The sequence below is a fragment of the Bubalus bubalis genome, chromosome 15 (assembly GCF_019923935.1).
Source record: "Bubalus bubalis isolate 160015118507 breed Murrah chromosome 15, NDDB_SH_1, whole genome shotgun sequence".
Lineage (NCBI taxonomy): Eukaryota > Metazoa > Chordata > Mammalia > Artiodactyla > Bovidae > Bubalus > Bubalus bubalis.
The window spans coordinates 455,156-472,820 of NC_059171.1; the positions used below are offsets into that span (position 1 = coordinate 455,156).

At 41.1% G+C, this 17,665-nt stretch overlaps 2 protein-coding genes across 9 annotated transcripts in view; one reads left to right on the forward strand and one right to left on the reverse strand.

The window, feature by feature from the left end:
• LOC102389419 (MDM2 binding protein) overlaps nt 1–7,604 on the reverse strand; it is a 77,272-nt gene extending 69,668 nt beyond the window's left edge. For 4 of the 6 annotated variants that reach the window (XM_025264938.3, XM_044928486.2, XM_006074690.4 and 1 more), the window contains exons 1-4: nt 7,351–7,604; nt 6,477–6,557; nt 740–813; nt 493–644 (exon numbers count right to left, since the gene is read on the reverse strand). In XM_025264938.3, the coding sequence (XP_025120723.3) occupies nt 493–644; nt 740–813; nt 6,477–6,557; nt 7,351–7,465 (422 nt within the window). In that variant the 5' untranslated portion in view covers nt 7,466–7,604. Of the gene's footprint in view, nt 1–492; nt 645–739; nt 814–6,476; nt 6,558–6,937; nt 7,077–7,350 lie in introns of all 6 variants that reach the window. The other 2 variants (XM_044928487.2, XM_044928488.2) reach the window with 2 other exon arrangements.
• Nucleotides 7,605–7,624: 20 nt separating this feature from the next.
• MRPL13 (mitochondrial ribosomal protein L13) overlaps nt 7,625–17,665 on the forward strand; it is a 41,651-nt gene continuing 31,610 nt past the window's right edge. For 2 of the 3 annotated variants that reach the window (XM_006074687.4, XM_006074688.4), the window contains exons 1-3: nt 7,625–7,853; nt 11,632–11,755; nt 16,900–16,993. In XM_006074687.4, the coding sequence (XP_006074749.3) occupies nt 7,827–7,853; nt 11,632–11,755; nt 16,900–16,993 (245 nt within the window). In that variant the 5' untranslated portion in view covers nt 7,625–7,826. Of the gene's footprint in view, nt 7,854–10,004; nt 10,146–11,631; nt 11,756–16,899; nt 16,994–17,665 lie in introns of those variants that run through there. The other variant, XM_044928489.2, reaches the window with a different exon arrangement.

The following is a 17,665-nucleotide window of genomic DNA, read 5'->3' on the forward strand; positions in this document are numbered from 1 at the left end:
TATGTCAAACTACAATTCAAAACATCTAAAAGTGAATCCAATCACCCATATAACCCTCAGCAGCTCTGGATTTTAAGGGTGCCTGAGACACTGAAGACACACACAAACTGAAGAGATGTATTTCAGTTTCAAAAGCAAAATGAAAGTGACACGGCGGTGTGAATGCCAGCTACTAACCTTAAATAAAGTTTCTATTCAAGCTCCTGAAATATTACATCAAGCAAGTGACACATTAATTATCACTTTTTATGACTCCTACAAATAAGTAAGCTTAAGAAGCTAAACATTTTCAGATACAAATTTGTGCGTTTTAAAGAATTTTATTCAAATTAAAGGCCCAAACTGCCCATCTTCCAAAATAAGAGTTGAAATTTTTAATTATGTAAAATTCCCTCACTGTAACTGCTAACATATCAAATCCTCACCCTCATGGCTAAAATACAATCTAACGTCAAATACTGTAAAGACATTATAGGACGCATGTAAGCATACTCAGCCAAGGATAATGATTCCCTGCTATTGCTATCTTCTTCCTCAAAACACTCAACAGCACTCAAACATTCTTCCATATTTGTTTGAAGAACATCTTCGATGTCATCCTTCTCTGCACCAAAATGTATCTCTTCCCAGTGTGAGCTACAAAACTAACATGTCAAAAGACTGCATTAAGTAATGGATTCATGGAATTATTTGTATTAACAAAGACATTCACCAGTTACCATTTTCTTATTTATATTACCTGATAAAATCCACATATTGCCTGAACTGCAAAGAACCACTTCCTGGAACCAGGTATACCGCCCACTGAACAGGCTTGAAAGCAAAATCATACTGATTAGAAGAGAAGAATGCCACAAATAAGCAGATGTTACAGCATGTATACTTAGAGAATTACGCAACTTTGATATATATATATAAAATACAGAAATTCAAACAGGAAAAGCTGCCTAAAGAGCAAAATTGTTCATTCTCTATGAAGACTCTGCTTTAGTTCATCGCAGTTCAAAATCTACATCATTATTATTAATCTTCAAACTCTAAAATCTAAAGATGCTGAAAAATACACCCACTCAATTACTGCTGAATAATACCAAAAAATGCAAAGCATTTTAGGGAAAATGGTTCCCTCCTCAAAGATCATGAAGGTTTGGTTCAGCCTTACTAAAGAGAGAGGAAATAAAGAATAACTATAGCTTTAAAATGGAGATGATCTTCTTGGAGACTGGAATATTATATGAAGATATGAAATTAAGGGTCACCCCAGGGTACGAGTCAGAAGATCAATGAAAAATTTAGAGCAACGTACAGAAATCGGATCCAAAGGAGGGGGAAGGAGATATATGGTAACTGTGGCTTACCTCATAGAAGTTAGCAAAGAAAGATGCTAAGTACATTTTATTACCAATTTCTTACCAAATTGGTATCTTATTACCAATTTCTGCCAAAATTCCACAAGACTTTACCCCCTAATTTCTTAAGAAAATAGAAGCCATTAGGTAATAAACAGACCAGCCTTCCTGCATTTCCATTAGGCCTTTCCTCATTCTTCCCTGTTGACATGTAAGAGGCACCACCCTTCCGACCAAGGCTACCCCCTGGACTTCCACTGGGACACCAGGCTGCTGACTTCCCGCATCTTTGATCTCTCCTTCTCTACCATTTCCTTCCCATTAACATCTAAATATGCACAAGTATTTCTCAAATTATTTTTTTAAATCACCTTTAAATTCATCTCCCCTTTTTAGTTAACCACTATATCTCTCTTTACTTTCCAGGAAGATAAACGTTCTAAAAGCACTGTCTACACTTGACCGTCTCTATTTCCTATGTACCTTTTCTATTCCCTTCCGAATCCAATGTAATCTGTTCTTTTGTCTCCAACATGCCACTGAAACTACACCCACCAAAGTCACCAACGACTAACATGTTTCTAAATCTAAGTTTTTAGTCCTATTGGTACTTGACTTCTCAACATTAAGACTAAGATGCCAAAGGACCACACAAGGGCAGAAAAGAGGTGGCATCCCAGTTCCAGGAAGAATGCCACCTTTTCCCACAAAACCATTACAAATGCCTTCCCCTCTTTACTCGTACCTTTAAATCTTGCCTTAATTCCCCCACCCCTGCTCAACATTAAATTGATTTGTAAACTAAGTTCCTAGTTCTCCATTCTCTGATCACTGAATAGATTTGTGTTGTTTCTAAAAAAAAAAAAAAAAAAAAAAAAGACTAAGAAAGGAATAAAAAATGACACATTTGACTACTTTCTCCTGAAAACACTTGCTTTCTGTGGAAAACTTATCTTTCTTTAAAAACTGGTGCTTAGATCCTTTCAAAAATGAATTCCTTGGAATTCATTTCAAGATTTTCTGCTCTTCTCACTCTCCAAAACAATCCCATCGTTCTTCATGGCTCAAATTGACATCTATATATTGATGATGCCATAATCTTTCTCCAGCTCCATTCTCCTTTGGAGTTCCAGACACATGTATTCAACTTTTTTTTTTAAGTCTTTATTGAACTAAAAATTACAACATTGCATCTGTTTTATGTCTTGGTTTTTTTATGTTAGCTTCCTGACCAGGGACTGAACCCACACCCCTTACATTGGAAGGCAAAGTCTAAACCACTGGACCACCAGGGAAGTCCCATGTATCCACCTTTTACAAAATATTTTTACTTTGCAATCTTTCAGGCAACTAATCACATGTCTTTCACTGACCATGTCATTTTCCATCAAAATCCTGTTGTAATAATAGCAGTACTGACTTAAACTATACCAACTTGCAAAATTAATGAGTACTACCAGGTGTTCAAGCTGGTTTTAGAAAAGGCAGAGGAACCAGAGATCAAATTGCCAACATCCGCTAGATCATGGAAAAAGCAAGAGAGTTCCAGAAAAACATCTATTTCTTGCCGGGAGCCAGCGTGAGGAATTCCGCCCATGGCAAAGGTCATGAGGAAGGAGGCTCGGCATACGCAAAGGCGGGATCAAGCCTCAGGAGTCCCCCTGGAAATTCTCGATTATCTACCCCCAAAACCAGAGTTTGCCTACTTTACTGCTTTGTGCTCTCACCTACACCTCTGACTTTACGGAGGGCTGTCCCCCACAACCTCTCTCTGAAAAATAGTTAACTTACAGCTCCAGTTAATAATAATTCCGGGTGTGACAGGAGTGTTCCAACTTACAAACTCTGAAGGCTCTCTAGCCTGCCTGACAGGCTTGTCCGGCCACATGTGATTGTTCACAGCCTCCCAACTGTGAGAGGCACGAGATGCTTTAAACCTTCTAAAAACAGGTTCTTTATAGAAAACTATTAGTATAAGTATAGTGGGCTGATTAGAAATTGTATTGGTGAAGGGTTTTTCATTTGTTGAGCCAATGTTTGCTGCTAAGTCTCCACATCCCCTGCCCTTATACACATTAATGAATATATAGAAGAAATAAGTATTAACCTTTGATATTAATCATGTTAGACCTTAGGCTAAGCAAATTCTTTCCTTAATTAAAAACCCACTACACCCTCACCCTATAGGAATGTAACTTTATCTGGTGCCTTCGGAAGGTGGCGTCTGTTATAAGAATAATCACCCCTGGAAAAATAAGTGTTCTGGTTGACTGACCGCTGTCACAAGGAGAGGGTGATAAATTGTCAGCAGCCCCCTGGCCAGAAGATGATGTAACACCCCTAAGACCTCTGTATATATTTGTATGAAGCACCTGACTTTAATAAAAGTCAGGACTGCTGACCCCACTTGACTTTTGTATAACATCTCAGTGTATAAAGACAGACCCTGGAAAAATAAAAAATGGGATCAGTTCCTCGAAAGACTGGTCTCCCCATGTTGTTCTTTCTCTCACCTTCTGGCTGAATCCCCATCTGGAATGTGGAGGCTCGTCAAGCCTACTAATTATGCCTGGGCTTCTAAGATCTGACCGGGGAGGCCTTAGTGTCTCCTCTCCTTTGGGAGAACGGGAGGACGCCTGCAGCCTACGTAGGTGACGAAAATTCCTTGCCCTGGAATTTTATTAGCTTTCCAAGTAAACCAAGTTATTCAGCCTCTTTTCTCTGCTGAATTTTCCTGCTGAACTATCCTTATTCTATTACTCTTTATATCTCTAATTAATATTTAATTAAAGCTATTGTATCCAGTTCGCCCAAGCCATCTCCCCTTCGAATTTCCCTGGATCCACCAGGGCTGGACCCCGGCAATTTCTGCTTTATTGACTATGCCAAAGCCTTTGACTGTGTGGATCACAATAAACTGTGGAAAATTCTTCAAGATATGGGAATACCAGACCACCTGATCTGCCTCATGAGAAATTTGTATGCAGGTCAGGAAGCAACAGTTAGAACTGGACATGGAACAACAGACTGGTTCCAAATAGGAAACGGAGTACATCAAGGCTGTATATTGTCACCCTGCTTATTTAACTTCTATGCAGAGTACATCATGAGAAACGCTGGACTGGAAGAAGCACAAGCTGGAATCAAGATTGCCGGGAGAAATATCAATAACCTCAGATATGCAGATGACACTACCCTTATGGCAAAAAGTGAGGAGGAACTAAAAAGCCTCTTGATGAAAGTGAAAGTGGAGAGTGAAAAAGTTGGCTTAAAGCTCAACATTCAGAAAACGAAGATCATGGCATCCGGTCCCATCACTTCATGGGAAATAGATGGGGAAACAGTGGAAACAGTGTCAGGCTTTATTTTTCTGGGCTCCAAAATCACTGCAGATGGTGATTGCAGCCATGAAAGTAAAAGACGCTTACTCCTTGGAAGGAAAGTTATGACCAACCTAGATAGCATATTGAAAAACAGAGACATTACTTGGCCAACAAAGGTCCGTCTAGTCAAGGCTGTGGTTTTTCCAGTGGTCATGTATGGATGTGAGAGTTGGACTGTGAAGAAGGCTGAGCACCGAAGAATTGATGGTTTTGAACTGTGGTGTTGGAGAAGACTCTTGAGAGTCCCTTGGACTGCAAGGAGATCCAACCAGTCCATCCTGAAGGAAATCAGTCCTGGGTGTTCTTTGGAAGGAATGATGCTAAAGCTGAAACTCCAGTACTTTGGCCACCTCATGCGAAGAGTTGACTCACTGGAAAAAACTCTGATGCTGGGAGGTATTGGGGGCAAGAGAAGAGGACGACAGAGGATGAGATGGCTGGATGGCATCACTGACTGGATGGACGTGAGTCTGAGTGAACTCCGGGAGTTGGTGATGGACAGGGAGGCCTGGCGTGCTGTGATTCATGGGGTCGCAAAGAGTCAGACACGACTGAGCGACTGAACTGAACTGAACTGAACTGAACCAGGATTTGGCAAACAGGATAGGGAAGCACAGATATTAGAAATAATTCCCCAAAGATGACAGTTGAAACTCAAGAGACAGGTTCTCTGATGAATGAAAACAGAAAGGAACAGAGCGTTCCGTCATGAGAACAGGTGCACTCTCCTTGAGGCCTCCAGAAACTCCCTTCAGCTTTCAGACATGTTCTGGCATCTCTACTCTCAGACAGAGGCCAAGCAAGGGAAGGGAAAAAAAAAGAGGGTAACGACCAAAGAAGTAATAAATGGATCTATATAATGCCAATAGGAACCAAAGGATAAAAAATATTTCCAAAGTAAAGGATGATCAAAAAAGTCAAAGATTTTTAAGAAGTTCAAGCAGATAAGAATGGAGAAAAGATGACAATTATGAAGTGCTTTTAAGAGAATTAGTAAGAGGTAAGAATGAAAAAAAAAAAAACAGTTAAGGAAATGGCTATAAGAACATTAATAATGTATTTGTACTCAGAACACAATCATACATCCTCCTTATAAAGCCACGTTACTCTATTTTACACGAAGCTAAAGATGGCAAGCAAATCTCATAAAGGGAACAAAGCTCAAGATGAGAATATAAAATAATTTTCATAACAACTTTAATGATATCCAAGCATCAGTAAATGAAGGAAAGCAATTTTCCCCTTTTGCTTTTCCTATATTTCTTTTGCTAGCTCCCTATCCCAAGGACTTGCACCCAGTCAACAAGTGCTTCTTGTTGAGCTTAAAGACAGAGAATATAATATAGTAATGGACAAATAATGTATATTCATATATTTTTTTAAATCTTGTAACAATAAGTAAAGAACTGTGCCACAAGAGACTGGAGTTTTAAATTAGTCTAATATTTATATTATTTCTGTGTTATATGAAATTTTTATATAACACAGAAATCCTGTGCTACATAAAATGTTATAGAAATATTTATATATTGTGTTAATTGGTAATGCATTATAGCTTTGCACTAATATTTTCCTGTAAATACGTTTAGCTAAAATATTAAATGAAATTATTAATATCCCCCCAAAAGCAAACAAAGAAAAAAAAAAACAAATGTTTTTGGGACTCTTATGTGACCAAATTAATTAAATTTATTTCCAATACAAATGCTACGCCAGTGAAAATAAGGGTGTATGTTGTACTCACCAGGGAAAGTACTATCTTCTGGACTAATTGAAGCACTAATGCTTCTTTTCAGGAGATGATAAACATTTGCTGCTCTTAAGTCTGAGAAAGAAAAATCAAACTCAGCTGGGCTCAAGAATTACACAACGTAGACCAATTCCAATTTCACCATCAGAGCCTCTCCAGAACATACGATACATAAAAGATCTACTCTGTTCAAAGTTTAACATAATAAATCTTAAGCAAGCAGAGAGAATACCTAAGTTCCCGGTCTGCACATGCTTGCCAGTTAACGCAAATCCAAAATCGCCCTCCCCCAAACAATTTTTAAACCAATGGGATGGGAAATCCTGTTACAGTACTCTGTACACAGCCACATATACTTCCTCCTCAAAAGACCTGTCCATCAAAACTAAATAAAATGCAACAGATTCCAGATAGGAGCATCAAAAAGAGTGCAAAAACGGTCAGAATCGTCTTACATCTGTGGCTTGTTTTTTAACTTATTCCACGTGTGGAATGCCTCCTCCTGCTAGGATGAATACTCCAGGCGAGTAAGAGCCCTTTCCATCTTGCTGCCTTCCGTCTGACTCGCACTTGGAACACAGGAGGCAGAGCTACCTATTGAATGCATATACGTCTCAAGAGCAGAAATTCCATTTCCAAGGCCCCGAGAACTTTTTAACCGTGTCTGCAAGTTCCGAGCGCAGGCGTGTGGCACCCAGAACGTGGCCCCGTTCTGCGTGCGGGCAGCATCTTCCTCAGCCCTGACAGGCGACCGCGGGAGTCACGGCTCCCCGCGGCCCCTCCGCCCAGCCCTCCCCAGAAAAACCTAGTCCCAAAAGCCCTCTCCGCCCCGCGAGCCGCTCCCGCGCTTTCTCCGCTCGGCGCTTACCCGGCGGCCTCCCGGGGCCCTCGACGCGCGAGGCCTCGGGCCCACGCCCCGGGCCCGCCGCCGCCGCCGCCGCCTTTCCCTCGCCCCAGACCGCGAGGAGCAAGTACCGGTCCATTCCTCAGCGCGCGCGGCCGCCTCAGGCGCCGGCGTCCGTCCAAACCGCCCGCGCTCCTGCAGCACTTCCGGCGCCCTCTCTTCAGCTCGGCGGGAAACGGCCCGTCCCCCGTCGGTTTACGCACCCTTTCCAGCAGACGAGTGGCTTTCGGGGGCTATTCTCTCAATAACCGCATCGTGTGCTCTCTTCCTGACGGAATGGTTGTGTTGGGAAGACTGGAAGAGACGTGGGAAACGCGGAGAAGCAGACGAAGGCTTGCTGGCCTAGGAACCATCATCCGCAGCTCCGCGCGTTTCCCTCCGGGCCGTGATGCGAAGCGGCCCCGGGTCCTGGCGGAAGAGCGGAGCCGCCCCTCGGGAGCATGGCGAGTTTGTCTAGGGCGCCGCAGGTGAGGCTGCGCTCCCGGCGTGGCGGGCTTCCTCACTGGCGGGAGGCTGTCAGACTTGGCGATGCCGAGGCGGATGGGGAGCCAGGCGCCTAGGCCCGGAGATGCCGCGATAAAGCGCAGACGAGGGTCGCAGCTGACCACCCCTTCGTGTAGTGCGGTCGGTGCCCCTACTTTGGCGTTTTCAGGCAGCCCTTTTCTGGTCTCCCCTCACCCCGGACTGGTGTTAGGGCGACAGCCAGGGAGCTAATAAGATGGATCTCACAGGGCACTGTAGACTACTGGAAGAGTGAGCAAAATAAGGGCCGCCTTGGTGGGTGGGGGCAGTTGAGGTTTGGGCTTCCCTGGTGGCTCAGCTGCTGAAGAACCAGCCTGCCAATGCAAGGAGACACAGGAGACGTAGGTTCGATCCCTGGGTTGGGAAGATCCCCTGGAGGAGGAAATGGCAACCCACTCCAGTGTTCTTGCCTGGAGAATTCCATGGACAGAGGAGCCTGGTGGGCTACAGTTCATAGGGTCGCAAAGAAGACAGACACAACTGAGCGATTGAGCTCAGGTATGCAGTTCAATGGGCTTCTTTGGTGGCTCAGATGGTAAAGAATCTGCCTGCAATGCGGGAGACCTGGGTTTGATCCCTAGGTTGGGAAGATCCCCTGGTAAGTATTCCGGCCTGGAGAATCCCATGGACCGTATAGTCCATGGGGTCGCAGAGAGTCAGACACGACTGAGCGACTTTCACTTTGGAGGGTTTTGAACCAAGTAGTAACCTGATCTGGCTTAAGTGTTACAAGGAGTACCCGACTGCTGAGTTAAGACCGGATTGTTTAGAAATGGGAATCGGTGGACGACAGAAGCAAATAATCTATTTGGAGGCTGCCGCAATAATCCAGGCTAGATATGCCGGGGGCGCGAACCAGGCCCGGTCGCTGTGTAGTGGTGAAGAGTGGCCACGCTCCGTGTGAAGGTGGGGCCGGTAAGGTTTCCCGAAGAGCTAAATGTGGCGGCAGCAACAGAAAAAAACCAAGGACTAATCCAAGGGTTTTTGTTTCAACAACCGGAGGGAGCTTCCATCAACTGAGATAGGGAAGGCGGGCACTGAAGCAGGTTTCAGAGGAAGAGCAGGGTTTGGTTTTGGATATGTTGCTGTAAGATGCCTCTTAGCCTAGTCCTGCCCCAGGTGAGATTCCGTCCTTGAACTCTTTGTTACCTGCCCCTGATGAAGGAGATACGGGAAATAAGTTAACCATTAAAAAGAACTGTAGCAGTTTGACATTGTGGCAGCATTTTAATTGCCTTATCAAAGTTTTGTTGGGTTGTGTTTTCTATCGGAGTATTGGTCTGTAATGGATTGGGGGAAAACTGGTCTTCTGCTACATATAATTTTAAAAAACATGCCAGGTGGGCAGTTGAATACAAGTGTATAGTTCAGGGGGCTTCCCAGGTGGCTCAGTGGTAAAGGAATCAGCCTGCCGGTGCAGGAGATGCAGGGATCGTGGGTTTGATCCCTGGGTGGGGAAGATCCCCTGGAAATGGCAATCCACTCCAGTATACTTACCTGGAGAATCCCATGGCCAGAGGAGCCTGGCAGGATGCAGTCCATAGGGTCTCAAAAGAGTTCAGGAGTTAGGAAAAGAGGACCAAGCTGGAGATGTAAATTAGGTAATCATAAGCATACAAATGGCCTGGATGAAGTCTTTGAGGAAGTAAGTTAAGAGGAGAGGAGGACCAAGAACAGGTGTGGAACATACTAGCCTTTCAGAGGCAAGAGAGAGAATCAGCATGATGGGTGAACGGGGATAGACAGTGGTGTTCCAGAAATTAAGTGAAGAAAGAACACCCGGGAGAGGGCAATGATCAACCATATCAAAGACTTAGAATTGACCGAGGGATTTCGTAATGTGACGGTCATGGTAACTTGGGCAGTAGAGTGCTGCTGGTGAGTATGGGAAGACAGAAGCCCGGGTGGAGCAGGTTGAAGAAAGCGTTGTTTCGGTTGTTGTTTAGTCCCTAAGTTGTGCTGCCTCCTTTGCAACCCCACAGACTGCATCCTGCCAGGCTCCTCTGTCCCTGCAATTCTCCAGGCAAGAATACTGGAGTGAATTTCCGTTTCCTTCGCCAGGAGATCTTCCCAACCCAGGGATCGAACCCCTATCTCCTAAATTGGCAGGCGGATTCTTTACTGCTGAGCCACCAGGGAAGCCCTGAAGAAAGAATGAGGAGAGATAAATTTGGAGTAAAGACAACTATTAGCAAGAGTTTACTGCAAAGAAAAGGAAAGAAATGAGGCAGTCATTGGTAACGAATGGAGGTCAGGAGCAGCTTTTTTTGTTTTTTTAACTTTATTATGGATAATCTCAATCAGATATTAAAGTAGATTATCACCCAGTTTCGGAAGGCTCATAGTCAGTATCATTTAATCTGTACCTCATTTACTTATTTCATTAGTAAATGTTTCAATATGTTCTTTATAAGATAAAGATTTTTTTTAATCCCATTACTATTTATCAAAGCAAATGAAAATTTCATAGCGATTCCTTAATATCAATTATTCAGTATATGTTCACATTTCCAATTTTCTCACGTATATATTATATAAATATTAATACAAAATATTTTTATGGTTTTTTTCTTTGGAATGGGATCCAAAGTACAGTAAGTTTCTGAGGTGTTTTTTTTTAAGTCTCTTAATAATGGGTTCCTATCCTATCTTTTTTCTTTGCAATTTATTGAAGAAACAAGATTGTCCTGCAGACAATTGTATTTTTTTTTGTTTGTTTTTAGTTCATATGCTGAGAGAGATGGAAAGTATGTGGGCTAGAAGCTCTCCTTATTTGCAAAGAAAAGGATCATCTGTGTAAAAAAGGGAATTTACAAAAAGTTACTAGAACTGATAAATGACTTTAGCAAGGTTGCTGTATATAAGACCAAAATATAAAAATGAAGTGTATTTCTGTATACTAGCAGCAATCAGAAATTTAAATTAAAAATGCAATACCCTTTACAGGGAACTAGCAGAAATGAAGCTGGAGAAGTATAGATGGATGATACTGAATAAACTTAAATTTCAAAAAACTGCATTAGAATGACATCCATCTATACTTCTCCAGCTTCATTTCTGCTAGTTCCCTGGTGGCTCAAATGGTAAAGAATGGGCCTGCAATTCAGGAGACCTGGCTTCAACCCCTGCGTTGGAAACAGGCTCTGGAGAAGGGAATGGCTACTCACTCCAGCATTCCTGCCCAGAGAATCCCATGGACAGAGGAGCCTGGCGGGCTACAGCGCATAGGGTTCAAAGAGCAGACACGACTGAGCAACTAACACTTTTTCACACTTTCTTTCACTAGAGTTAAACTCCTAAATAGTCATCAGTTTCTAACTGGCCACTCTTCTTTCAGTGTAACACATCTTCTGATCTCAAAGTATTTTTGAAGACCTTCAGAAACAACTTCTGCTTTCTCATTAACCCTCCAGTCTATTGTACATGGTACGAAAAATACAAAATGTAAAAGGAAATAATATCTTTGGAATGTTTTTAATAAAGCATGATCCATACTGCTAATAGAAAAGCAGGCAGGAAGAATGACTGCATTAATCTCTGCAGAAGAATGAGGAAAGATTCCCTTTTTCCAGAAATAGAAATGAAAAAAGTTACCTAACGATGGGATCTTTTTTGTTATAATTATTGACATTAACTGTAGATTATGTGCAATGGTATATAATAACAAACTCCGGTGTTCCCATTTAATGAGAATTTCCCTTGTTTCCTCTTCCGTCTCTTAAGCAATGGGCCACTTTTGCCCGAGTTTGGTATCTCCTAGATGGGAAGATGCAGCCCCCTGGCAAGCTTGCTGCCCTGGCATCAGTTAGACTTCAAGGATTGCATAAGCCTGTGTACCATCAACTGAGTGAGTATCATTTTAGACCTGTCGGTAATTGCAGTTTTCATGTGAGGATAGAATTTTGAAGCTGTTTGGACTGCTGCAAGGATCTGGTTTTTTTTTTCTTGAAGATCCCTTATTCCATCTTCGCTGAAATCCTGTTAGGGCACTAAAATGAATTTTGCTTCTTCATAGGAAAACCACATAGACCATTTCACCTGAAACAGTCCCATTTTATGCCATTGTCCCAGCAAAATTATCAGTAGCTCTCCCTTTCACTCTCAGAAACATCCTAACTTGGACTTTAAACGCTCATTCTTCAGCATGTCTCTTCACGTGGTGACGTGCATTTCAATAGAGAGCTTTGGAAAATACGCAGATAAGCTTGCCCTCTCTTCTAAAGACTCTTTCCTTCAGAGAGATATATAGAGCTAGTTAGGTATGGAAAGTTATTTTTCACTATTTTGAGTTAACAAATTTGCTTTTCCATATCCTTTTTCCAAAACAAAAAACAGCTGGTTTCATACTGAAAGCCTTCCGCTTAGCCCAGGTAGTTTTGATTGACTTCACTTTCCTAGGCACTCCCTGTCCACCCTGCAAGGCCCGAGTGTCAGTTCTTACTCTTCATCTTGCTTGGCCTGTCAACAACGCTTTTTGCACTGAGTTTTAACTTTGTTTTGAAATATGAAATATACAAAGATGTGTATAGATGGATAGGGATGTATTCATCTATCTGTATATAAATATAGATAATATTTTTAAGAAAAGTAATAATAGTAATGATGAAATAAATATCCGTTCACTCAGCATTTGGGTGGTTTACCTCCTTTTTTGTTTCTTATACACAACATTGCTATCAGTATTCTTGTACCATTTTTCCAGGACACAGGTGGAAGGTCTGTCTGTAGGACAGGAATTACTGGGTTCAGAGATACACAGGAAGCTAATCAGTCTTCATATGCAGATGTTTTCATTATTCCTCATCTGAGTAACATTCTGCTTTGGTAGCTGGGAAGCGCTCTGTGGTTTTAATTTGCATTTTCCTAATTGCACATGGAGTTCAGTATCTTTTCATTTATATATTGGCCTTTTGGTCATTTCCCATTCTGTGAAATGTCTGCATTTCTTCTTCCCTTTTTTCCACTGGTTTGTTAGTCTTTTACTTTTTCTCTAACTTGTCTTATAAAAATTTTCACAATTTCAGAAAAGGTCAAAATAGTACAGTGAATTTCTCTCTATCCACCTAGATTACACAGTATTTTACCATGTTATTTTTACTCAATCATTTGAAAATAAATGATAATCAGTGTGAAAGTGAAGTTGCTCAGTCGTGTCCGACTCTTTGCGACCCCGTGGACTGTATGCAGCCCACCAGGCTCCTCCATCCTTGGGATTCTCCACTCAAGAATACTGGAGTGGGTTGCCATTTCCTTCTCCAGGGGAATCTTCCCAACCCAGGGATCGAACCCTGGTCTCCCGCATTGCAGGCAGACGCTTTAACCTCTGAGCCACCAGGGAAGCTGGCGATAATCAGTATATTACCCCCTAAATACTTCAGCATATGTCTCCTAAGAATATTCTCCAGCGTAACCTAAATGTCATTATCACACCTAAATACTAACCTTTATAGCTCTTCCTGTATATGTGGCCATCATTTGTAATATTGTTTTTCTGGGAAACTATATGTCAGTTTTCAAGTAAACATGTCTATAATGTTTATAAGCACATAAAACGTACATAATAAATGCTGATTAAACCAGTAAATGTTAGAAAAACACCTAAAACAACATATTTGTAAATTGAAAACTGCTTGCAGTTTAAGTTTTTGGGGGTTTTTTGCAGTTTAAGTTCTGATTTTGGTGACATCTTAGGGACATGAAAAGTCCAAACTTCTGCTGATAAAAGTCAAATATTAAATACAGTGAAACAAAAATACAATTTAGTCTTTAAAAAGTAAGTTTCTGATTTCCTAGAAAAGCTATCCTCCATTCCTAGGAAAGAATGGCCTGACAGAAAGACTTGTCTGTGTTCTGGCAGTGTTTACTCTGCAGTGCGTAAGGAGCGCTTTTGCAGCGATGACTTACTTGTAAGGAAGCAGAACTTTAATTCAGTGGATGGATAAGTGCTATACTTGAAAAAAAATTATGTGGCTACTGCTGATTCCATCTTCTCCCCAATTTTGTGAAAGGAGCACGTTCTTTTAATTCCGTGGCATTTCCATCTTGACCCAGACCACAGTTTCCATAAGAAAAAAACAACCATGTAAAGGGAAAGTTGGTTTGCCACAGCATCTCAACAAGCCGAGTGGGCCTCTGTGTATGTGCAGATATGAGTATACAGTCTTTGAACCACTTTACACACACTGCCTTCTAATTGGAGCTGCCTCCTGAGCTGGGGACACAGGCGCTTTCTGAACATGTTTATTTCTCGCTGATGAATGACAAGTCAGGGCCCTTGGTGATTTCTGCATTATGACTTACTCTTCGTCAGAATGCTGTTCTTTTCATTGTCCACAAGTTAATCAGTTGAGGAAGACTATATGAGCATTTAAAAGAAGCAGAGGGAAACCTTTCTTTAGCATTATCTGAAGTTATCAGATCATCCTAAAATATTTCTGATGCACATGGAATGAAATCAAATAAAATTTTCACACAATTCTTAAAGGTTATATTGTGAATATTAGCAATTCAAACACAATTCAAACAATTCAACTAATCTCTACTATTCTGTTTTGCATTATTTATTTAAATGTTTTAAGAATTTGTTAGGGGAAAAAAGTTTAAAATGCTCTTCTTAAAGTCACCCAGCTAAAGTATTTTTCTTTCTTACTATTCAGTTGAGTCAGTCTATTTCAAGTGTTAACAATGTCATTTAAATTTCACAGTGTTAATCGCACACTTGTTCTTCAGCTCACTCCTAGAACATCGTCATACAAAACACTGAAGGTTTTTGCTCCCAGTTACATATAGACTACTTACCTCTTTTCGGTTCAGTTCAGTTCAGTCGCTCAGTCCTGTCCGACTCTTTGCAACCCCATGAATCGCAGCACGCCAGGCCTCCCTGTCCATCACCAACTCCCGGAGTTCACCCAAACTCATGTCCATCGAGTCGATGATGCCATCCAGCCATCTCATCCTCTGTCGTCCCCTTCTCCTCCTGCCCCCAGTCTCTCCCAGCATCAGAGTCTTTTCCAATGAGTCAACTCTTCACGTGAGGTGGCCAAAGTATTGGAGTTTCAGCTTTAGCATCATTCCATCCAAAAAATACCCAGGACTTAGAATGGACTGGTTGGATCTCCTTGCAGTCCAAGGGACTCTCAAGAGTCTTCTCCAACACCACAGTTCAGAACCATCAATTCTTCGGCACTCAGCTTTCTTCACAGTCCAACTCTCACATCCACACATGACCACTGGAAAAACCATAGCCTTGACTAGACGGACCTTTGTTGGCCAAGTAATGTCTCTGTTTTTCAATATGCTACCTAGGTTGGTCATAACTTTCCTTCCAAGGAGTAAGCGTGTTTTAATTTCATGGCTGCAATCACCATCTGCAGTGATTTTGGAGCCCAAAAAAATAAAGTCAGCCACTGTTTCCACTGTTTCCCCATCTATTTCCCATGAAGTGATGGGACCAGATGCCATGATCTTCATTTTCTGAATATTGAGCTTTAAGGCAACTTTTTCACTCTCCTCTTTCACTTTCATCAAGAGGCTTTTTAGTTCCTCTTCACTTTCTGCCATAAGGGTGGTATCATCTGCATATCTGAGGTTATTGATATTTCTCCCAGCAATCTTGATTCCAGCTTGTGCTTCTTCCAGCCCAGTGTTTCTCATAATGTACTCTGCATATAAGTTAAATAAGCAGGGTGACAATATACAGCCTTGATGTACTCCTGTCCCTATTTGGAATCAGTCTGTTGTTCCATGTCCAGTTCTAACTGTTGCTTCCTGACCTGCATATAGGTTTTTCAAGAGGCAGGTCAGGTGATCTGGTATTCCCATCTCTTACCTCTTTCAGAAGTGAATATTTACGTACCAGCAGTAAATTGGAACAGCACCCCTTGTTCCTATCACAATGTCTTTATACTCAGTGGATTTTATGGTAACTTCCATGATCATCTGTCACATTAGCCATGCAGAAGTTCAGGGATACTAAAAGAAGGAAAAAAAAGTTGAAGTAGGCATTTGGATATTTGTGCATCAAGGCTGGAAACAAGCATAAAAGCCAAAGCCAAACTTCTGTTATTTATCACTAAATTGGAACAGCTGTTTTTCAGACATTTCTCAAACCAAATCCTATAAGATCAGTATATAAAAGCAATGCTGTATGTCATGAAGGAGGAAGAAGACCGTGGATCCACGATGAGACCTTAGATATCCTCACATAAATCATTGAGTTTCCCCTTGATTTAATTAGTTTGAATTTTATTTGGCCATTTAACTTAGCCCAATATTATAAAAAGAAATCCAATAAGGTTAGAAATCTAAGGTGATAAGTTTTTGTAAATAAACTCAATTCCTATTTCTGAAAACTGTTTACCAAACCTTAATTTTTTTTTTCCAGTTTGAAAGATATTTAAATAATTAAATGTGATTGGAAAAAACCTTGGGTTAGTAGTTAAGCATTAGAGCATAATACTCTCTTCTCTGAATTTGAACTGAATAACAATTGTGATGTTTTACATTTGTTTCCAATTTACCTACTGGTAAAATATACCTTTTTTCATCTATATGCATATTGTTTTCATTTTCTCTTTTACTTTTAAGGGGAAATTTGTATTAGATAGTTAAAAGTGGTGAAGTCTAATTATTCTTAAAGTGTAATTATTACATTTTAACAAAGTGTAATCATTAATGGTCAAAGATAATAAGAGGAACAGTAGTTTGCCTTTCAAAGACCTATGTTGTTACTGGCTTCCTTCCCGAATTCTCCTTTACCTTCCAGTGTTGAGATTTTCCGAATGTCTAGCCAACTCCTCTATGCTTAGATGTTATATAAAAGAAAAACATCAGTCTGTTCCGGGCTTTTGATGCTGCACTGACATGCTTTACATTCACTGATGTGTTCTTTGGACTTTGGAAAGCTTTATAAATAACCAAGCGCACTTTTTCTTAAAGGCAAAATTTTTCGACCAAAATCCTTTTTTTCTTTCTTTGTTCTTTTAAATCCAGGTGACTGTGGGGATCATGTTGTCATCATGAACACAAGGCACATTGCCTTTTCTGGAAACAAGTGGGAGCAAAAAGTGTACTCCTCACATACTGGGTAAGATAGTGCTTTTGTCGGGGAAGATAGGCAGTGGAAATGTATTACTTTACTATTATTGATTATATTTAAAAGAAATTTAAGGAACTTCCTGGTGATCGAGTGGTTAAGACGCTGCACTTCCACTGCAGGAGGCACAGGTTCAGTACTCGGTTGGGGAACTAAGATCTCACGTGGCACAGCCAAAAAATAAAAATAAATAAAATAATAAAATAATTTTGAAAGAAAAAGAGATTTAAGAAAACACTGATTTTGTTCGTGATGTGTGTGTGATTTACTCAATCAGAAAATGACAAAACTGCACCAGATCCTTGTAATTGCCCGAGGCTATTGGTTTTTCCTGAGAGTATCTGTCAGTTAACCTCTCTGATCTAGGTTTCTCTCTTTATCAGTCTTCTCATTTCTTTCTGCTTCCTCTGGTTTGTCTTACTGCTGTTTCCAGAAGCATCTTGAACTTCTAAAAGTGCATGAGAGGTTGAAAGAATGGTGAGGAGAATCCCAAGTTGGAAGGACACCGTTACAGCATCCCTGTCAGGTTACAGGTCTGCCCGTCTTTGAACAGTAGCAGTCTCCTAGCTCCTGAGGCAGCCCATTCGTTGTGCCTTTGACGTGGTCTGAATTTTGGAAAGATCTCAGTGCTGTTAAGTCATCACCTGTCTCTCTCCAGCTTTC